This window comes from Scophthalmus maximus, chromosome 7 (genome assembly GCF_022379125.1).
Source record: "Scophthalmus maximus strain ysfricsl-2021 chromosome 7, ASM2237912v1, whole genome shotgun sequence".
NCBI classification, from domain to species: domain Eukaryota; kingdom Metazoa; phylum Chordata; class Actinopteri; order Pleuronectiformes; family Scophthalmidae; genus Scophthalmus; species Scophthalmus maximus.
The window spans coordinates 5,995,190-6,018,768 of NC_061521.1; the positions used below are offsets into that span (position 1 = coordinate 5,995,190).

The 23,579-nt window shown below is 41.0% G+C and overlaps 1 protein-coding gene across 2 annotated transcripts in view; it reads left to right on the top strand.

Moving 5' to 3' along the window:
* The window catches only part of LOC118315040 (RNA-binding Raly-like protein), an 85,676-nt gene that overhangs the window by 10,135 nt on the left and 51,962 nt on the right, over nucleotides 1-23,579 (top strand). For both annotated transcript variants that reach the window (XM_035641967.2, XM_035641970.2), the window contains exon 2: nucleotides 7,366-7,438. In XM_035641967.2, coding sequence (XP_035497860.2) covers nucleotides 7,366-7,438 — 73 coding nt within the window. The remainder of the gene's footprint in view (nucleotides 1-7,365; nucleotides 7,439-23,579) is intronic.

The following is a 23,579-nucleotide window of genomic DNA, read 5'->3' on the forward strand; positions in this document are numbered from 1 at the left end:
ACCAGAGCAGGCCCTTGGCATAGACCGTATAGGCAAATGCTAAGGGCGCCATCATCCATGGGGGGCACCGCAACCATAAAGTGGGCGTGGTCTTCCTGTGTTCCTCGCTGGGCTGTACACCGGTTCTTGATCAAGCTCATTGTGTCCTGTATTTAAAGCTGGGACTCGTCACCAAATTGTTTTGTTTCCACTGTGGTTAAACACTCGGCCACGTTCTTCTATGACTTTGTTTGGATCTAGTTCAGTGATTTTACGGAAGCTGCTTTTTACCTTCTCTGATCGTTTTGCTCAGTTTCTGAGGCAGGCAGTGACAGGTGGAAACAGGCAGTCCTGGAACTCAGCCCAAGCCTGGAACTCACAAAACCTTTGCTGAACTCACACTGCCTTGCTCCTGCTTCTCTATCGAACTGCTCAACGTCGCCACCCTCAATCCTCACCCTCTTTGTTGAGAGACAATTAAATCTTCCTCGTCTCTCTCCTCTACCTATCTGTGGTTCCTTTTGTTTTCCGTATTTTTGGTAAGGAATGTCCTCCCCTTGTGATGGGCTGTGTAACGTGTCTATCAAAAAAACAGACACAAGAAAAAAAACCCCACTGCAATTATAAAATCATACAAACGGAAACCCAAAATATAAAAACATCTACACAATAATAAATAAACCAAAAATACTTCCGCCTGTGACAAATACATAAAGTAAATAACTTCTTGTTTTAAGTTATCAGCTTCATATTTTGGGAGGATAATGAAGCATATTGTTTTACTTCCCACACATCCTGTTATTGTGACCTAAACTAGTTCGACCAGAAAAACTTGAAATACTAAAAGGTTGACATATTTAAAAGGTCTGAGGCTAAATTAATCCTGAATGTGGGGTATATGAAGGCCTAGTTTAACTAAACTGAAAGATGATGTGTGTTGTGTTTTCACTGAAAGTATTGATTTAGAAAAACTCACGAGTCTGGCTTTTTAATATTGTCCAGTGAGTCGATCGATCTGGGCAGCACAAAGTGAGAGACGTCTGTTATAGAGAAAACAGGGTCACAAACCAGTCTATCTAACAGGGTGCTGTCACACCCATCTGTCACTGGTCCAACCGACTGAAATTTGACAGAAAAAGTCTCAATCTTTTGAATTGTTTGAATTCCTTTGTCACAGTTTTAGCCTTTGTGATGATGCTTGATTCTGACCTCATGAAGACAACTCTTAAACTCCAGTCTCTCTGACACAGATCTAGCGAAGGTGGACACACATCATTGCCATCACTGTACAGCAAGCAGGCATTCCCTGACAGATTGTTAAAAAGCAAATGTAAGGCAGGATTTTATCCTCACCTTGACTTTAAACTTACTTTAGGACTGTGGGTAAAGCAATAGTATGGGGACCTTTAGTCTGTTTAATCTCTGAATCCACAATGTGGGACACCTGAACTCCTACGAGCAAAGTGGCACATCACCTCTTACATCATAGCACTCCGCCAATCTAAAACCTCTCTCACATTACCTGCATTTAAGGTCTGCCACTTTATATAGTTAAAGATCTACAGAGCAGAATACAATGTATATACTGTAAAATCACCATTAATTTATAAATGTAATTTCTCAAACGCAAAACTGGGAGAAATAAGGTTTCACAAACATACAGTAGATGGACAGACAGAAGCAATTGTTGTGGCATCAGCCAGACCTGTGCTCTGCTCTGGATTTCCTTCCCAACTTTGAACAGCCAGTCTCTAAGAACCAGGAGGGTGTGAAATTGTCCTGTCATCACTCTTCTCCTTCTTCCTCACTCGCTTTCCCATTTTCTTTCTCCTTCATCTTTCTCTGCCTCTCTGTAAAGCTGATGTGTTGTCAAAAACTATGCAAAGCAATAAGCAAGCAAATAGCTGTAATCTCTCAGTCGATGATGCACAATCACCCATTCAGCATGATGCCGGCATGGTGGCAACCTGGCAGCCTTATCGGTCTCTGGCGGGGGTAACGATTAAAGGCACCCCAGCAGTTAACAGATGGTGAGTGACGGCGCTCATAAACCTTGCACTATAAGACTAATGTCCTACAAGCTGCAGCCACTGTGGCAGCCATAAACAACCCTGCTGCCAAATGTCAGCGCTGCAGTAGGAGAGAGGGCCAGCTGCTGCCTCGCCAAACACAGTTTGACATCAAGGGGGTCCTCGGAGCTGAGCTCTGGTGGAGGTCGTGGAGAAGCAGAGTGCTCTTAGCTTTCAATTACAAAACCCAAATGGTAACTGAGCGGTTTGACTGAAAAGATGGAGAAAGCCAGAAAGGAGTGTATGTGTGTGTGTCTATGTGTGGATTCAATTCAATTGAATTCAATTGTATTTGTATAGCGCCATATCACAATATACATTGTCTCAAGGCACTTTACATAGTGAGGTCAATATTACAAAATTACAGGGAAAACCCAACAGATCCCACAATGAGCAAAGCACTTGGCGACGGTGGAGAGAAAAAACTCCCTTTTAACAGGAAGAAATCTCTGACAGAACCGGACTCAAGGATTTGTATAACAGTTGCTTTAATCTCCACCAGACTGATACTTATAATTAGGGAAAACCGACACTTATAAATGCAATGATGTTATTATTAATAATAATAGTAATAATAATAATAATAACAATGGGTTTGGATCCTGCAGCTCTGGGGTCAGAGATCTAGTAGGAGAGAGAGAAAACAGAGTTAGTGACATGTAATGTAAATACATGGGGAGAGAGGGAGAGAGAGAGAGAGAGAGAAAAAGAGGAAGAAGGAGAGAGAGAGAGAGGGAGAAGGAGGGAGAACGAGAGAGTTGGAGAGGGAGAGAGATGCTCATGGTATAAGTTCACCCAGCAGTCTAGGCCTATAGCAGCTTAAAAAAGAAATGGTTTATTAAATGGATGTATTTATGAGTTTGAACTTGGCACAGTGACAACTGGAGGCAAGGCAAGTTCATTTGTATAGCACATTTTAACAACAAGGCAAATTCAAAGTACATTACATTAAGCATTAAAAGAATTGGGAAAAAATACATAAAATCACATTAATCATTATTCACATTACAAACAGGTAGCCAGTGTAAAGATTTGAGTACTGGAGTAATATGATCTACTTTTTGGTCTTAGTGAGGACTCGAGCAGCAGCGTTGTGAATTAACTCCAGCTCGCTGAATGACTTTTTAGGGAGACCTGTAAGGACACTGTTACAGTAGTCGAGTCTGCTCAAGATGAATGAATGGAAGTTTTTCCAAATCCTGCTGAGACATAAGTCCTTTAATCCTTCATATATTCTTAAGGTGATAGATGGCTGACAGTAATTGTTTTAATGTGGCTGTTGAGGTTCAGGTCAGAGTCCATGACTACACTCAGATTTTTGGCTTGGTTTGTGGTTTTTAACATTGCCATTTGAAGCTGGGTGCTAACGTTAAATCGTATTTCAGTTTTTTCTTTGTTTATTTGAAAAAAAAATGCTGGTGCGTGCAGTCGTTGATTTCCCAGAGCATTTACTCAGTGCTTATATTGGACCATAGTCCCCAGAGGATATTGTTACATAAATTTGTGTATCGTGTGCTTAATTATGGTAACATATTTTGTTGTTTCCCTTGATCTGAGCCAGTGAGCTCAGCTGTTGAACATGTAGATGTTGAACAGAAAAGGCCACAGAATGGAGACTTGGGGAACTCCACATGTAATTTTTACCTGCTGTGTTGTTAGAGACACAAAGTAGTCCCTGTCTTTGAAATAGGATTTAAACCAGTTTAATACTGTGCCAGATAGTCCCACCCAGTTTTTCAGCCGGTTTAGTAATATGTTGTGATCGACTGTGTCGAATGCAGCACTGAGATTCTGTAAAACCAAGATTGAAATTTTGCAAGTGGATGTCATTGAATACATTAAGGGCCCTCTCAGTGCTATGATGTGGTCTAAATTCAGACTGGAAGACATCAAAACAGTGGTTTATTGCCATGATCGAATAGGTTGTCCAGCTGTCAGGCTCAGATGATTGACAATCCCTGTACTCCTCTTCTACAACTTCATACAATTTTTTTTACTGAATTTGCAGTTGTCCTGTTAGATCACAGTGATGAATTTGATACTGTGAAGATAATCAATTCAACTATGTTTTATTTTCCTTGTTATGATTATCTGTTATGATTATTTATGTTGGTGTTGCATTTTATGCATTAATTGTGTTTCAGAAATAAAGTGTATTATTATTATTATCATTAAGAGAAATACTTGTTAGCCTCATGCTTATGTTTACTTATAATGAAATGTATTTATACTTAAATAAACACTCAGGGTTAGTTTTATTGAAGTGTGAATTTTTTTATATAATGAGAAGATGTGCAATGTTCCCTTTATTTAACCAGGTGAACATATCTTTAGGATTATAAAAAAAAAGTTCTAGAGAAACCTGGCCGAGAAGTCGGCATAAACCCAAACAGACAAAGAAATACACCTATATAAGATAGATACACAATATACAGCTGAAATGTCATATTCAAAAATATAGTCAAGATGAAATAAAAGTATACAGAAGAAAATCCTCTTATGCCAGAGAGTACCAAATTAGGACCCTGTCCTCTGACCCCCATGTGAGCCAGGTGGAACAAATCACATATAATGATGCTAAACATGAAGCAATATGGCCATACAGCATATGCACAGAATGGGAAGAAGCTCGGCTACATGCCAATATCAGCCATTTCGACCTACACCAAACACAATTTAAAACTAAGCAACTAAATTTGCATATCCCATAAACACGACAACTGTACCATGCATGTTCACGATGTCCAAATCTGACAATTGTGATATTAAATGCTAACACTACAACCTTAATATCATATCATTAGAAAACTGAGTCCACAGATTCCAACGGTGTGTTTCTTTTCACTCTATGACCAACCGTCATTGAACCAGCTGCTGAAAAAGACCAAAACGTTAGTTCCGTTAGCTAGCACAAAGACTATGCGTCATTTTGAGATTATACACTGCCTTTCCCATCCGTTTGCTTCCAGGGGTTGTTTCCAATGTGATATGGCTTTGACCTATCATTTTCCATAATGTGTGCGCTTCTTCGTAGTTAGCGAATGGTGTTGTTGCCAGGGATTTGGAGGCTGTCCATCTGTTCTCCTGGCCCTGACGGTTCAATAGACGTGTCAATCATTTAGATTGACCAACGTGGTGCGTTTGTCAGAGAGAGATGAACACCTGTCTTTGTAACATATTTACAGAATTTTACCCATCTGAAATCTCACAAGTGTAACCTTTATGTAGATACTAAGATTATACATATAGACCTTGTAGTTGCAGAGATATACTCTTTTAATTTTGGGCATCTCAAAATAATCTGAAATAAAGCAACAATTTTAATTCCGGATCTTTTCGAAATGACTTAAGGTCAGCTTCAGGTTTCTCTGTGCATTACTTCAGGAGAAAGGTTCAGCATATTCAAAGCTTTTAATTTTTTTTCTCAACTCTGTCCACACTCATCAAAACATAAAAAAAACGCTGTGAAAGTTATTCCAATTCATCCTGAGGGGAACATGTCTGAAACGAGTGTCATTGAAATCAATCCTATATCCGTTGAGACATGGTGATGGTGCCATCTCCAAAAACACAAACCTTCAGCATAAATGCAAATTTTATGTAGATTATGTCCATATCTTTGAATTGATGTTAAGCTGTAACAGCAGCTGCTGTCTCCTTCCATCTTTGCCATATGGTGTGTTGCAAGCAAAAGCCTTGTGTCTGATTCCAGGGTTTGTTTGAGCCATCAACTATATTTTTGTGCCTCTGTATACTGGACTCTCTTTTTACGAGTTGACATGATTTTGGTTTAGCTGTTAAAGGGGTTAGTGGTGTTTTGAGTCTGTCTGTGGCTTTCCGGGCAGTGTCAGACTTTTCATAACAAAACCACATCTATGCAACAGATGTCGACCCTCTTTTACGTACAAGCTCCTCATTTTGTCTTGGGTGATTGGAGTCATCCTGTTCAGAGTTACCACATTCTGTGTCGTGTTCATTGTCCTCCATGTTTGTTTGGGTAGCATTAATGCAAATGTCCTGCCTACATCCATGTTGTAACAAAAAGAACACTTTTCCGTCTGATTGATGAAAAAATTTCAAAAAAAAAATGTTTAAATTTAATTTGCATCCTAACCATGTTTTAAGACACCCAAAGCACAGTAAACTGCACAAGTTGAAAATGTTTCAGTTTGAGCAAAACAATTCTTAATCTTCTTCATAACTGTACAAAGTTGAGAGGAAAAGATGAGAAACTGGAGGGAAATAACAGAAAGAACTGAACTGAATAGCTTGATAATTGGGTCTACTCCAGGAGACAAAATTAATCCACATGAATCAGTGTGTACTTTGGCAAATTTTAGCCAAGGAACTACTTTTTACAAGGACCTGCATTTCCACTGCGGTCTAAATACCAGTGGAGATTAGGCAAATTATAGACAAGTAACGAAGCATATTCAAAATACCAGAAATGCCCAAGTTTAAGAGACAAAATAGATTTAATGAGCTATTGCGGAGATTGATCAGGAGATGACTGAGACGTACTGCTTCCATTGGGCACATAGTACAAGGACGGTAAATTCTAAAGCACTTGAAAGAAAGGCTATTGTGAAGTTAGCTTTTATTTGTGTCCAAAATTATATATTATATATATATATATATATAATTATATCCACCAAACTACAACAGCAAATGCAAAGGACCACATTTTCACTTTACATAATGAGGAAATGTAAATATTATTACGTATTTGGCAAGCTGCAATTAAATATCTACTGAAGGTATCAGTAAAATGTTCAGCCCAAAATATCAGATTTTGTTGTGAAATATCACTACCAGGCACACTACCACCTCACAGTCCATTGCAAGCTAGCTAACAATTAACGTCAGCACAGTTGGTAGACTGGCTGTTAGGGGCTAATAAACACAGACTACACAAACGGTCCAAATTTGTGAGTGACAGAAGGCAAAAATTCACTTCCCTTGTCTGCCTGAACACCATTCCTAAGAGTTCATGGTGTTTTCTAAAATTAATCTCAGAACTCTGGCCTGGAGACTGTCTGTCTCTCAGGCTGACAGAACGGTACTTGTTTGTTGTTGCATCGAGCAAAGCAACAGGAATAAAAAGGAACTCTAGTCTGACAGATGGCGGCCAATTAGACTCTGTGGCCGCTCATTAAGGAGACCGGCTGAGCCCACTGGGTCTGTGGCTGTGTGTGTGTTTGAGCCTGCAGCAGGGTCAGACTTTGTTACCTGTCCACCTTCATCAATGTTTCCCTCGAGTCAGGGTGTGAGACATCAGGCTTCAGTGTCTAACCTGAGCTGACGGTTTGTTTTTCAGACACCGGAATGAACGAGGAGCAGAGAGCCAGTCGCATCACGGCAGCCAAAAGAGGAAGCGGCGCCCCCAGCAGGTAAGTGTGCACACTGGGAGTCAATGGTCCAGATGTTGGTGTTGGTGGACATTATCACTCACCACCAGTTAGAATTGATTGTTTGAAGGGAGGAAATTGGCCTAAATAGCTTCACCAACATATCATTAATTTGTTTCTGCCATCACCATACTAATATATGTATATATATATATATTAAACATCTGCTATGTGGCAGTGTGCAGCTGTATTGTAATTGGTAGCATCCGTCTCTCTATTGCAGCAATAACTCAGGCAGTTTGAATCCAATTTTGATTAAACTTGGCAAGGTGGTTGGGGGCAGGGTCAGGACCAGCTCCATGGATTTTTTTTCAAATCTGTTAACGGTTAAGGTCACAAATTTTAGCCCAATGCTAATTCATGGGAGATACATTGAAAGCACAAATAATTGCATGTTCAACTGAAATGGTCATTTATTCAATTTGTATTAATAAATATATACACATGTCCTTCTACAGCAATTATATCAGTAGCTACACCACACATACCCACAAAAAAAACATTTTATTTTCATGATTTAAACAGGGCCCACAGTATTCTAAAGGCTAATTTAGTGGTAAATCAAAAACACCAGAGTGGAATCAGTAGAACTGTTCAGAGTGAGATAAGTAGTTCCAGTAGTGGTTCTGCTGTTGGTATTTTGTGTTAAGCTGACAGTGAGTGATGGTCCAGCTGTCCCCAGCTTTAACCTCGTTCTCTGTTTGTATGGAAATTAAAGCCAAAGTGTCCTACAAATCCCACCGCCGCCTGCCACTGGATGGATTAAAACGAACATGACTGTTCTGGCCAGAGCTGGGATTTACAGCCAGGCAGCTGCACAGCCAGCTCTGCTGGGGCTGTGAGGCCCTGTGAAGAGAACCAGTGGAAACAGTTCACTCGCCATGGGCCAGTGCTGCTTAGACTTTACACAATCCCCCTACTGCAGAGAGACAGCAGGCTCAAATAAGCTTTAATTCTCCGAAACTGAAGCGAAGGGTGAGAGTTCACAGTCTGGACTCAGGATTGTTGTGGATTTTAGAAATAAGCTTTACTATTTATTATCAGTAAAGCAACAATTGATTAGAATTAACTATTAATACAGGCAATTACAGTAATTATCTGCTAATACTGGTTTAATGTCAAATCTTATTTTAGTCATTTGTGGTTGTATTTGTTACAACTTTTTTTCTGCACTTTCATTTTTAACCTATTTCTTCTTCAGCCTATGGAGGCTGCAGAGAAATGTGATAATGCAAGTATCTCCAGATAATCAAGATGATGGGTCGTGAGGTGTGTGTTAGGGGGTTAACATATGATACGCTCTTATAGACCAGGGGCATGAGGCTTGTTCTTGTTCTTCTACAACTCTGTTCTTATCTTTTATCTTCAGTTGTAAGTTTGACTCTGAATTAGTCTAAATTTACATTTTTTGTTTTGTGAAATTTTGATTGAAATTTCTCTTTTGAGCACCCTTGATTCAAAGAAAAAGACAGATAAATCACAGGTTACACTCAAACTGATTAACTTAATTTTCATATTTTCCTTTGTTGTTTTCTGAATGCACTGATGTGTTGAAGAGACAGTAGGAATGTGTGGAGCAGCAGATGATTCTGGCAGCTCATATCCCAAGAGTTTGAAAGTTGGTTACTTAAGGGATAATTCATTTCAAGGGCCTACATGGTGTCTTTTGGTGACTAAAGACGTTTTGCACCTTATTCACATGTTCACAAACAGACTCATGAAACCTAAATAACCCTGTCCTACAGCACTACTTTAATTTCCCCATCATGACTATTTGAAATAGTGCTGTTCTGTGGGGGGTTTATCTCTCTTACTAGGATTTGAAAAGAAACTCACAGAGCTGGGGCCTGTTCCAGGTGTTTCAACCCTGAAAAGAGGGAAACTCTGGGTTTTCCGTTCCAGAAAGCAAGTGAACTTAAACTGTAGATCAGTTACCATGGTAACTGACTCTGTGAACCTAACCTGCTCGCTGGCAGGTTAGAGTTTCTCCTTAACTCCTCCTTTTTCCTGAACCTGATATAGCTGTCAAAAAATGACGTGCCCTTTCCTCGTCAACCCGATCGATATGGAAGCCAAATTAATTCACTAGCCTCACGTCAGAGAGGATGTTCAGACCTTGTGTAGATGCTTTCATTCCCCGATGACTACTTAGTAGAACTTTACCATTTTCGCTTACAATATATCACATATCTGAACAATATTTTGTGAACATATTTCCAGCATTATAATATCGCAGACATGCTGCGACCAGATCAAAGTATTTGCATTGCCCTTTGATTTTTTTTCGAAACGGAGTTTTCTTTACAACAAGTTAAAATCTGATTTAAAACATATGCCTTACCTATCTGCACTATGTTCTTATAATTCATTTTCAGCTGCAGCCACGTTATTTTTGCGCCTGTGGGATTGAAACTAAATTAAAAAAAAATTAATTACCAAGCAACAAGAATCAAATCCCGGCCTCCTGCGAAGCGGACAGTGTCACTTACCATTATAACAGCATCAATTATACCACAAGACAATTGTGGAGAAAATATCAGATCACTTTAAATCATTTTATTATTTTATTCAGTCTTACATGTCGACTCGGTCACTAAATGTCTACCACACCAACTGTCTCTCCTCATCAGCTGCAGCTCTGATGCTCCACATTCTCAGAATGATCTTATTTTCTCCATAAGCACGAAGTTGTATCTCCAACTCTAACAGCGTGACGTATAGGAGGACCTTGTTTTCGCCTTGGTTGCCATGGTGACTTGTAGTATCGGAGGTCCATTGATGATGGCTTTTTATATTCGGCGGGCACCCACGTAACTCTGTGTGAAAATAATCAGAGTTGATCTAACTAACTCAGAACTGCTTTTCTTAATCCGAAAACTCTGAGTTTCCCATCTGAGAGTAGATCAAGTCAGAGTTCAGGTTTAAGTTCAAAGTATTTTAAACCTTCTTCCTGGAATAGGCCCCTGGTCACCACCCGCTGCGTTTACTTGGCCTTGTTGTCAACATTGACATTGTGATATCGTTCTCAAGTTTTGTCCAGTTTGTTTGTAATTCAACTTGCAACATGCCCCATAGTGAACATACCCACACAAAAGAAGAAAGAGTAATGAAAACCTTTTTCAGATGAGTGTACGTAACATTGCCACTTTCATTTTTTGTAATATTCATTGCAACGGTAGAGCAGTTCTCTGATCTCAGTGTTGGACAAATAAACAGCCATTTTTGCTCATGTTGTTTGGACCTGTGGGATTAGGCTGCATCTTTTTAATGAGGTACATCAAAACATTTACATCAAAACACCCAATGTCAGTTTTTTAATTGGCCAACTGATAAATCGGTCAGGCTCTCGTCACTTCAGTATGTGTTCAATCCCAGGAAACAGGATTCCGAGGAATCCACCTCCTATTCCAAAAAGAGCTAACCATGACCATGCAAAGTGTCAGCTCTTTGAAAAGCGATAAAATGTGTCGGAGGTTCAACAAGCAGTTTGTGGTGACTTTTGGAATCTCAGCAAGGAAATTGAAAATCAAACTCCACCAAAGTGTGCAAGACTGGATTCATACCTGCTCAAAAACATTTTCCTGCACAAGATACTGGCAGAGATAGCAGCATATGACTGGTTCACATTCAACAGTATGGTGAAATACACCATGTCACCACCTCAGTTTATGTAATGTTCATTCTCATGCTTATTAACATAAAATAGTGTTCTTTTGGCTTTATTCCACCAAATTATGTACTTAAATGTTCAGGTTGAAATCCTCGAGTTGAGTTGAGTCTTTGCATATTTGTCATTGTTGTATTGAGTATTGTTCTCTCATGATACAGTGCTTTTGGTCATAGTAAAGAGTAAATTAGTAAATTGTCACGTTTTGGAATAACATTAATTCCTATTCAGTATGTCGTAATTGTGTGTGCCTATCCATGAGTGTCCCATAATTTAAGTGTTTCAGAAATGTTGACTTTTATTGACCAGGGAGTTTATTTTTTTTCCTGTAGTATTTTCCCATTAGAACACCAGGTTGTGTACCAGATGGGTCGGACCTCCTTCTCTGTATCCTAATCAAAACTAACGACACCAAACCTGCTCTGAGCATCTGAGAAGTCGCTTGAGATAAAAACATACAGGTGCTCAGAGAGCATCTACCATTTATCAATGACAAAAGTATTCGCCATCTGCAAGGGAATAAACTTAAAGTAACAGGGGGAGGCTGCAACATACTGTCCTAAGTTTCATTAAATTTCATGGAATTTTTAGTCTTTTGAACAAAAAAACTGTTCTGGTGAGAACTTTCTTGTTGTATCATTCCCCTGAGGAGTCAGTTGCCTCCACTCTACTACTGTACATCGAGTTTGAACAGTTGCTCCATTTGTTTGCAGTGTCTGAGTTGGGCATTTTTTTTTGTTTGCATACATTTGTAGAGAATGTTTTCAGCCTAATTGAAAAGGGTCACTGTTGTGGAAAGAAAGTCTGCTCACATCTTTGCACTGACTCTGTATGTAATTCGCATTGCATTCAGTGTGAACACACCATTAAGCTTTGGTCTACCTGCCTGCTCTCTGCTGTATCTACCAAGTTTATGCTGAATCCTCCCTGCCGAGGGCGATAAAAAAAAAGAACTATGGATGTTTCTGTGGGCCACGGGCGGGATTTATTTCGGTACAAATCGAGGCCAATCTGATTCTGACAAACAGTCAATAAAGGCCAAAAACACAAAGTGAGAGATGTCTTGTGTAAAAAATATGTATCATAATGACATTGTGGTGGGAAAAATATAGTGCATACATAGTGTATTTATTTTGGGCCTTTAGTTTGACCTTTTCTGTTGGAAACACTTTGAAGCCACGAGTCTGAACATTTCTGTGTCTACAACAGCTGTTACATTGGTATGATCATCAGGACATACTCTGGAGACTTATTCTATCTGATGCTTTCAAACAATGTAGAATTTGTTGTGGTTGTGTGACCAAAAGACACAGGCTGAAGAGTCTCATATGGGTGACGGTGTTTTTCAAACGGTTGAAAAAGCGCAAACTTACCAGACCCTTTTAGTCCTCAGGTCTGTGCATGTCTCAGCTTTTCAGAATTCATTTTGTGAGTTTATTATATGATTGGTTTCAAGTTTTTGAACAAAAACTTTCCCCCTTTCTACTTCACTATCTAATGATTTTCTTGCAAGATGGCACATACTGTACATCAAACAAGCTCCTGCACTCTGACAATCTGACTACCACTGGACAAATTGCTGGATACCATCATATTATCCCTTAGCCTTTGATTCTTTGCTCTGTGCCCGATCCACCACAGCTTCGTCTCTCAGGCTGAAGGCTTCAGAGAGCCTCCAGTCGCTCCGTGCTGCATTTTAAATCACTTCTCTCCCCACAGATGTCCTTTCATGTATAAAGAGCAGCTTTTTAAAGCAGCCAATGCATCTCAGTGCTTCAGTGTGACTCTGAACTTCACAGACAGCGTCTGAGCTATGGTCTGAGGTGCAGGAAACAGAGCTGTGTGGGTGTGTTTTACACTTTATTGTTACTTTTCTGAAGTAGCACAGCATTTGAGAAAAAATCCCCTGCAGCTGTTCTGTGACAAGCTCAAAGCTTCGCCCCGGACTCCGTGATGCTTTCAATTCTGATCGTTGTTAGCGAGATGAGATGATTTGCTGCTAAGGTGTCACACCTGCAGGGGTGGAGAAAGGATTTTAAAAATGTTGTAGGTTTGATAGTGGGCCTAGGAAAGCCTATTTCATTTAATGTTCAATAGCTAATGTTAGCTGACACATCACATAGCAAGACAAAGTAACAAAAGAAAATTCTACATTACTAAATAGTTAAATAGCTGACAGACTGTAAATATGAACTGTAAATAAAGATGGACGACGCAACTCCACTTCCAAGTTTGTTTGTGTTGCATTCATTTAATGCATCCGTGTTGTGTGGAAGAACACAAATTGCCGTCCAAATGACGGAAGATGTTGCTGTAAAAGGTTTAATTTGCTGCACAACCAGATAGAGCATGAATTGAAGCGTTATCATCACATGGTATAAATCGTCATATCACAGCACAGAATAACTGTAGCTCCAGCTGTTGTTCCTCTCATATTTTAGGATGTTATTTTTGCTCAAGTCTCAGAAATCCACATCACAAAGGCATGCTGGGAGGCCTGCAGGTTGTTTCCCGCTGAACCCATGTAAATCCGTGTTTAATTAACTGATGACGAGGCTCACCAGGCTCCGGCAGGCTTCAATTCGTTTTGTTTTCACATTGATCTGTGGGTTTGTTAAAGATGGACTCCCAACTCCATAAACTTTTTAACACCTCCTGATTAACTTCACATCAACCGAGCAGATGCAGCAAAAACCAAAGGAAAGACGAGAGAGAAGATAAAGTATTGATGGAGGGGGGTAGGAACAGAGAGGGAGAGAGAATGCACTGTGTAAAACAGTAATTATATCTTCTTGTCCCTCGATCGCCCTGCTGAGATGAGCGTTGAGTGGAAAGAGACGAATCAGCATTTTCTTTGAGGAGAAAAATAACAGCTCGATAAAGAGTCTTAAAAAAAACCCTCAAAACCATTTAACCCAGCACGCACGCACGCGCGCGCGCGCACGCACACACACACACACACACACACACACACACACACACACACACACACACACACACACACACACACACACACACACACACACACACACACACACACACACACACACACACACACACACACACACACACACACACACACACACAGAGAGAAGATAACCTCCTTATTTAAATTTAAATGTCGCCTTTGATGGAGCTGTGATGGCGGCAGCATTTTCCCTGTTTCACCTCATCAACTCTCAAATGGCTGAATGTGTTTGGATGTAGACAAAACATGCAATTTAAATATAATTAAGATAATAATGCAGGTTGGCCAGCAGATGCACCGTGCTCTTGCTGATTCGCTGTTATTTGGAGCAAAGTGACACTGCTGCGACCTTTCTGCTCTGCAGGAAAGGACAATTTTTCCAAGCGGGATTTTGCTCACTGTGAGGGTGGAGGTGTCTCAGGAGAGCACCTCCAGCCGCACCAGGGGAGTGATGAGCAAACCTGACTTCAGTTATCTAATCCCTCCCCTGGTTAAAAGCCTGAGCAAAAGCTCCCACAGAGGAAGAGACAGTGGAGAGAAAAAGAGACTGTCTGAGGAGAACATGTGTCTCACATATAGTTACAGTGGTGTGAAAAAGTATTTGCCCCCTTCCTGATTTCTTCAAAAATGGCCTGCATGGCAGAGTTCCAAGACAAAAACCAATGCTGAGCAAAAAGAACATTAAGGCTTGTCTCGTTTTTGCCAGAAAACATCTTGATGATCCCCAAGAATTTTGGGAAAATACTCTGTGGACTGACGAGACAAAAGTTGAACTTTTTGGAAGGTGTGTGTCCCATTTCCTCTGGCGTAAAAGTAACGCATTTCAGAAAAAGAATATCATACCAACTGTAAAATATGGTGGTGGTAGTGTGATGGTCTGGGGCTGTTTTAGGACCTGGAAGACTTGCTGTGGAATGGATTTTCATGAAACATGGTGGAAGGATGGGACATGGGCCAAGACAGAATGGATTAAATTGGCAGGTATCCGTACAAAGGGTCGGATTCAGGATGTTTTCCCTACTCTATTTAAGAGTGAGATTGTGCTTTTTTTCCAGGTATTCCCAAATTTCTCAGGGGATAAACCATGGATCTTGATGAAAGAAATCTGGCAAATTTATGGGACTGATGTCTATGAGTGTAATTTGGTTTGGCTTGATTGAATTTAACTGTTGGGCCTTTTGCGCTCTACTGAGTGACATTCTAGTTCAAAAATAGTTCCAGGCATAAACACAAAACCTCCTTAAATATGTGTATGTTTTTGGTGTGATGTAAAATAACTCTCTCTCAAGTAACATTAATGTAGTATAACGTCCCATACACCCGGTACGCCCCCACCACATTAACTGACTGACCTGATGTTGACCTCAGAGCTTGTGGCAGCCTGAGGGTCAATGCAGAGAACCATTACCTCCTGACCTGCCCTTCGGTCCGAGCTGAGGTGGCAAGAACACGGCTGAAAGGCCCATTAACCTCCTTCTCACCACGCCACCACCACTACAGTACTTCGCCGCTGATTTATGACAAGGCAGGCTGGCGAGTGTGAGCGGTAAATCAGAATAAATGGGTGTGTGCGTTTGTGTGTCTAGACCACTGCCGGACACACACCCAGGAAGACATGAATATGTATGAACACAGACGCAAACACACACTCAGTTTGCTGTTTGGTGTGTGAGGGGGCAGGTGGGGGGTTATTGATGCTGAATGCTATCATTAGTGTTGGAGGGAGTGAGCGGTAAGTAGTGGCTATATAAATGCAAATTCCTCATCATTCCCTTGCTGCTTCTTTGTTCAGCGTCGGAGCGACTTAAGTTCTGCCGTGCTTTCCCTGCCGCTCACCTCCACTTTGTCTCACCTTGTTATGCTTCATTTATCACCAGATTATCGCTGCTGAGACTACGCTCTTGCTTCAGCTTACCTGTCATATCACTCGCTGCAAAATATAAAATGAATAATAGGGTTATAGGATATCTGAATAGATCACCAATTCTCACAACAAACGCTCCCTCAAAATGTGCTTGTCCGCAGTGTTTATTGACGTTCCTCGCTGCTGTGTAATTATTCCCATCAGGAGAACAGCCTCCAAGGGCTCTAATATCACCATTAAGATCTGAAGCAGTACAGCGCAGGGCAAGTTAAAAGGCTAAATAACACTTGAAATGGCTTCTTCACTGCAATTATGAGTACAATTTTGACAACTTCACAGCAGCACTGGAGGAAAGTGATGATCCTCGAGTCCTTGTTTACTTAAATAGAAATTACGATTTCAATTCTAAGTTTCCTCACCATTTTACCCCACTGCATTTTGAGGGCAAAGGTTTGACATTTTTTGATTATGTATCATCCACCCAGTCACAAAATATAATGCATTTGAACACTGTCAGGTCCCATGTTGCTGCACAAGTACTGTTGCGTTTGATACATTAAACTTGTAATAACTGGTTTCATTAGGCCTCCACATCGGCATGATACATTGGTATCATGCTTTTAAATTGTTTGCCCCTCCCATGTTCCTGAAAGCAATTTCTGAGGGAATTTCTTGAAATTTAGCATGAACGCTAGCTTGGACTCCAAGATGAAATTATTAGAATTCTGTTGGTTAAAGGTCACTGAACCCACAAAACATGTTTTTAGCCATAACGCAAGAATTCCTTGCTAATTCACATTATGGCATTTTTTTTTATCCCTAAGGGCAATTTGTCAATTTCACTGAAATCACTTAACCCCAAGTTGCTCCTGAAAGCTTTGCCTGCAGCGTATGAATGATGTAAAATAAAAGCGCTGCATGTAGAAGTGCTGTATGAATACGTCTGTTTTTATATTCAGTCAATAAAATGAAAACTTCAGACTAAGACATTTATCATTTCCTGAATATCCATTTTATCAGAGTTAAATGATGATTCATTAATCATCATTCAATTGTCTGTATTCCTTTTGAATTTTATGTATGAGGGAAAAAATCCTACTGTATATAGGGGCACATCAGAAAATACAACAGGAAAAAATAATTTAATTAAAATCTATTTGCATCGTGCCAAATCGTAACATACATTATCTCACGGCACTTAACATAGGTTGAGACTTCACAATATTACAGAGAAACTCAACAGTTCCCACAATGAGCAGCACTTGGCGACTGTGGAGGAGAAAAACGTTAGAAATCTCGAGCAGAACTGGACACAGTTGTGGGCGGCCATGTGCCGTCATCGGTTGGGGTGAGAATGGGGGAGAGAACAGTTGTATAACCATTACTTTAAGCTCTAGCAGACCAATTCTTATGATTGCAATAATACTGACACCAATAGATGCAATGACTTTTTAAAAAATAATTAATTCAATTACAATAGGTCCTCGCTCTGACTTTGTCAGTAGCACTCGAGCCCTAATAATAATAATAATAACGGATTTGGATCCTGCAGCTATGGAGTCAGTAATACCCTAGAGCCCCTTTCATACTGGCCAAAAAACCTGTCAACACCCGGCAGGAGTGCAAAACTAATTCAGAATAAAACAGGAAATCAAAACACAGAATCATGACAGTAGCAAATACAGGTGGAAGAGCAGGAGCAGTCCAGACGACCGGGGTGAAACACAGCTTAGAGTCTTTAATATGAGGCAACTCACAGAATTGATGGCTGGATACTCACGACGATGAGCAGGTACAGGGAGGGGCCAGGCCGTCAATGAGACAGACAGTGCTCCAGAAACACACTGACAAAGCTCGTAGTCTGGGACAGAAGGCAGAGGCTTTTACCGTGGCAAAGACGAGGCAGGGAGGTCGAAGTGAAGCCGGAAATCAGTCCAAAGGAAACCGCTGGAAAGTCGCTCATTGATGCGAACAACAATCTGGCACTGAGTCTGTGAACTGGAGAGGCTTATATACTGGGTCTGATTGTGGATGAGATGCAGCTGAGGGACCAGGTGAGGGGAATGTACTAATGAGGTGGGTGTGGCTGGCTGGCAGATAGGAGCAGAGGTGGGCTGAGTGGAAATTTACTGCGAACTAAAACACAACTTCAAAATTCAAGCATTTTCAAGGATTCCAAGCCCCCCTACGAACCCTGTTTTAATAATTTACATTCAAAATCAGCTGTTGACCCTGCAAACTTCCCCTCATGATTCATTCTGAAATCTTAATCTCCATAAATCGAATATGCTGCTTGTGGCTGATGTCTGTGGCTTGTGTCCTCGTAATCTCAGCAAAAGACAGGCAGACAGAGACAACATCTTAACCTCTGCAGCAGAGGTGCTTAAATGTCACTGAAATAACTTAAAACACGAGGTAAACCTTATTTTTTAATCCTACTGTTAATTTTATTGATGCAATCAGTGCCAGATCGTGGAGTGATGTTTTTCCAGGAATCAAATCCTGTTTGCATGGATTTGTTAGAACTGCAGAGGTCCTCCAGGACACTGCAAATTATTTTACCAAACACAGAAGCTGTCTGATGACGGCCTATTGGTTTGGCAAAAGTTCGATTTTTGAAGTGAAGAGAAGTGAATCCAATCCCAGCAGCAAACAGATATTGAAAATTATCTATAAGTTAAATGTTAATTTTAGCTGTGTTAAGGAGGTAGAGAGGGTCGTCTAATAACCGGAAGGTCGATGCTTTGATCCCTAATTTTTTGCTCCTCCAGTCCACATGCCGTGGACTGGAGGAGCAAAACCTGTTTAGGACCAACTGAGGCAGAGACGGACTAAATAGATTTCTCCCCTTTTTTCACAATAAGCTTTTCAACAAAAATAGAATGCCAAAAAACTGAAACTCAGGTGGCGACAGCAGGAAGCAGGCTGGCTCGAGGAAAAACTCAATGTCTGAATGGCAGCCAAACGCACACTGGAAAAGAGTACAAAAAGGAAAAATAAGTCACAGAGAAAAACAATGGGAACTTGAGAAAAAGCATCTGCATCTATCCTAACACTTGAGAGAAAAGTATCTGGTGCACTATCGTACGAGACGGAATTATCTGGCGCACCAGTTGAGTCGTGACCAGGGGTCTCATTTATAAAACTGTGCGTAGGATCCTTACTAAAAGTGTACATGTGCCCAAAAGCCGAAAAATGGCGCATGACGAAAAATATTCAGACTTATAAAACCGTGCGTACGCACACCTGTGCGCAATTCTCCCTTTTATAAATCACAGATCACCTACAAGTGTGCGTACGTGAATCAGCCTCATATCCCGCCCTGTACACGCCCATTTTAACCATAAATAGTCAATGCAAATCACCTCATGAATGCTGATCCGTATATTAATGACCCTGGCATCCAATTGTTTTTCATTCCAACAGGTGAGGGGAAAAAAAAACCCTCACTTCTCAGACACTGACATAGACTCGCCTGTAGGGAGGTCGATGCCCGGAAAACATCGTTATTTGGTGCCACAGCAGCGGATCACTAATAAAAAGAAGCAGTGCGAGTTGCGACGTGTTGCTGCGGCTGTCAACTGTCAGTGGGACAGAGCGGACAGTGGGAGTGGTCTTTTAAATGTGTGTGTGTGAGCAGCGAGGTCCGAAGAAACAGAGTTGCAGTAGGGAATTTGCAGTCTGTCTAAATGCTGCGGTGTCTCAAGGCAAAGGGGAAGTGTCTCTGTGTTGTGCCTCTGTTGAAGAAGTAAAAGGAGCTGGTCACCGGGGCCAGAAAAAAGAATTGTGAGCACACAGCGCTCACGCAGCCTGTGTGCGAGGCGTCAATCGCTCTTCTCACATTTACTTTCTACAATCTGACTTCAGTTCACGACCTCACCGTCTGTGTCGCCTATTCCCTTGTCTCCCGTCAAGTTTGTTTTTTATAGATCACAACCTTTGCCCCGGGAAGTGGCGTACGCACGTTTCCAGCCCCGTTTTGTGCGTACTCCACGTTTATAAATGAGACCCCAGGTATTTAATGGAGAACGTTAATACTGGTGATTTTATGCTAGGTGTGTCCCCTGTGAGCTCCAGCCATGAAGCCGGGAAGAGAACCAGCCACGCCTCCTGCCGGAAACACTCACACTATGAAAGGAGGAACAAAAAGGGGAGGGGGAGCAGAAGAGAAAAACAGAAAACAAAAACACAAACCCAAAACATAACATTACCCACAGATTTCCAGTGATGTTTGATTGAGATTGTGTCTGATGCTTGAGTTTCTTTAGGCAGTTAATGGTGGATTTTGTGGGGTTTTCATATAGTGGAATTCATTCCTCCCTCTGTGTGCCACTGGGTTGTACCCTTGTATCCCAAAGCAGAATATGTCCACCCTCATGCCAAACCATTGGCAAGGTGCTATTTTCCTCAATGGCTGCTCAAACATTGAACTATCTCTCAATCCCATTTTCTTCTGAAAACCTAAAAACTATTAAATAAAACATTTATGCACTGTAGAAATAAAGTCTGCATGGTGATTAACCCCTCCTCGCAACGCATTTGTGTTTCCTGGTAAGTATTATATTTTCTCTTAATCAGGCTTTTTATGGGTTTTCTCTCTCAATTGCGATTGAACTTGAACTGATTGCATCTTGAGATGAGTTTGTTAGAATATTTCTCCAAGAAGAGAAACATGCCTGATGAAGAGGAAGATGATCAGCTCATGTTCCTTAAGCTAGGAAGGGGCTCAAGGTTCTTAGCTATGGCCTAGAAAAAGAAATACTTTCTGGTTCTTCTACAATATGTAACGTCTGGGCAGCTACTAGAATACTTTAAAGTTCTTACTGGTTCAAATATTTGTGATGCGTGAGAATTATCTGATGTTAGTCATTCTCAAATGTATAAGAAACACAGGTAGACAGGCAGGACCAAAGGAGGTGAGAGGAGTAGGTGAGCAGAGTGAAGCAGGAGAGCGGGCAGAGAGAGATGAGAGTGGAGAGAAAACACTTAAATACAGGCTGTCAGGCAGGGACCCTAAGACAATACAAGGTTCCACCCATGCTTCTGCCACACTGATCATGGTGAGTATTCAGCCTTACAGCATATAATGCAATTCAGTGCATTTCTATGTAATACTGTGTAAAAAGTGATCATCTTGTAACAGGAAGGGTGAATGCAGCCTACAGCTGCTTTGCCGCATATATTATATGATAAATATGATTTATTAACCATGTATCTATAATTACATTTATATTGTATGTGGTCTAATGGAATGGCGACGAGCTATTCTGTCTATTTCAAAACGTCTTTCCCACAATTACGCATTCACCAAAAGCCCAGATGTCCCAGTTTTCCACTAGCACTTAAATGCAGCACACATTTATGAATCTTTTCGGAGCTGCCTGCACAAAAACAGTCTCAAATATCCTTGTAAAATGATTCGTGCGTATCAGGAAATATGTGCACACACATTTAACAATCTGTAAGTGAATACAAACAATGTCACATGTTTTTAGACATTTGTACTCACATGAAGCTGTTGGAAAGTGAACATTATTAGATCTGTAAAGTTAAATGTGCACAGATTGCTTTGTGCGTGGATTTGAACACGCATTTGTGAGTACAAAAAAAGTTACGAACAAATCATTGCACTGGTTGCTGCCAATTGCATGTGCTGCCCATCACCTTGCCCTGGCATGTAGGGATACCTCTCATCTGAGGTTCACTATATGGCTACCTTCAGGGACCACCTGCAGCAGCAGCTCTTTTTTCTATTTTCACAACAACCCCAACAGAACGGCTGTTCTGAAAGCTGCAGCAGCATCCTTGGGCTCTGGACTTAAAAGTGAAGAAAAACACTCTTTAGCTTTCTGCCCATTAGCGTGTACTACAGATTTATTTCATGACTGAAATATTTTTCAACACATGCTGGTTGTCACAGCCCCTGGCAGTCATCACTTTGGGCCTGTATGGATTCTGCTGCACCTATCGCTTTGTTGCAGGCTGGTTAACTACCGCATCTGGCTCGACTGTCCAGGATTTTTCAGAAAGAAAGAGTAGGTACATTCTAAGAATCACTTTCAACACGTTTCTCTCATAATTTTAAAGTAATAGAACTAAATTGCAGCCTATTCAATCATTACTGATTGCATCCAAGAAAAAAGGTTAAGCATTGTGTGATTGCCTTTATTAGGTGCCAGTGACGATGGCATGCCTGAGGACCATTAGAGATGCATGTGATGCACAGCCCCCTGGCTCATTCTTGGCTCGGCTCCATGATGAACTGGATAACCCTGCGGAATTAAGTGCCTTAAACATCACCCATGAAGAGGAGCGAGAGGCAGAGGCCAGGAGGAACAGACTAGGGAGGTGCCCGGACCCCAAGTGGTTGACTGGAGCATTTAAGGTAAAATGTGCAAGTCACTAAGAACTGGGGAGTTCTGCAGCAAGATGATTAAGGGACCCAGATTAATGTTATCCCACTGTCTGTGTATAATATGTTTCAGGATATGGACCAGCTCACCATAATGGGGAATCCCGCATCCCAGTATGATGAATGGGGACAGCTCTATCCGTCCCTGAACAAGCAGACGCCCATTGCTTTCACAAAGCCCATCTCCAGTGTGAACTGTGAGAGAAACTTCTCCACTATGAATAGACATTTCATTTATAGTAATATCTGAAATCTGTTTGGTTTGTCTCGATTTCCCACACCCCGCTCATTTTTGTCAGTGTTTCTATTTGTAGGTGAAGACAGACCAGGGGCCTGTTCCAGGAAGCAGGTTTTGCTGAAACTCTGAGTATTTTAACCCTGAAAAGAGGGGAACTCTGGGTTTTCCGTTCCAGAAAGCGACTTAAACTGTAGATCAGTTACCATGGTAACTTACGCTGCCGATACCCGATCAATATGGAAGCAGAGAGAGGATGTTCAGACCCCATGCTTTCATTCCATGCCGACTACTTAGTAGAACTTTACCGTTTCCTTTCACAATCTATCACATATCTGAACAATATTCTCCGACCTGATTTCAGCATTATATTGTCTCGGACCTGCTCCGACCAGATCAAAGTCTTTGCCCTTAGATTTTTTTTCGAATGGGAGTTTTCCGTAGAAGTTAAAATAGCCACTGATGTTGTCTTTGTGGAATCTGATTAAAACCATATGCCTTACCTATCTGCACCATGTTCTTATAATTCATTTTCAGCTGCAGCCACATTATTTATGTGCCAGTGGGATTGAACCTAAATTAAAAATAATTAAATAACATTGCATGTTTTTCAGACGTGAGCAACAAGAATCAAACCATAGCCTCCTGTGTAGCGGACAGCGTCACTAACCATTATACTATCATCTTAGACACGACAATTACGAAGAAAATATCAGATCACTTTAAATCATTTGATTATTTTATTCAGTCTTACATGTCGACTCGAGTAGTAACTGTCTCCCACACCACTTGTCTATCCTCATCAGCTGCAGCTGTGATGCTCCTCTTTCTCAGAATGATCTTATTTTCTCCATAAGCAGGAAATCTTATCTCCAACTCTAATGGCGTGATGTAAGAGGACCTGGTTTTCGCCTTGGTTGCCATGGTGACTGTTGTATCGTAGCTCCATTGATGATGGCTTTTTTAATTCCCCGGGC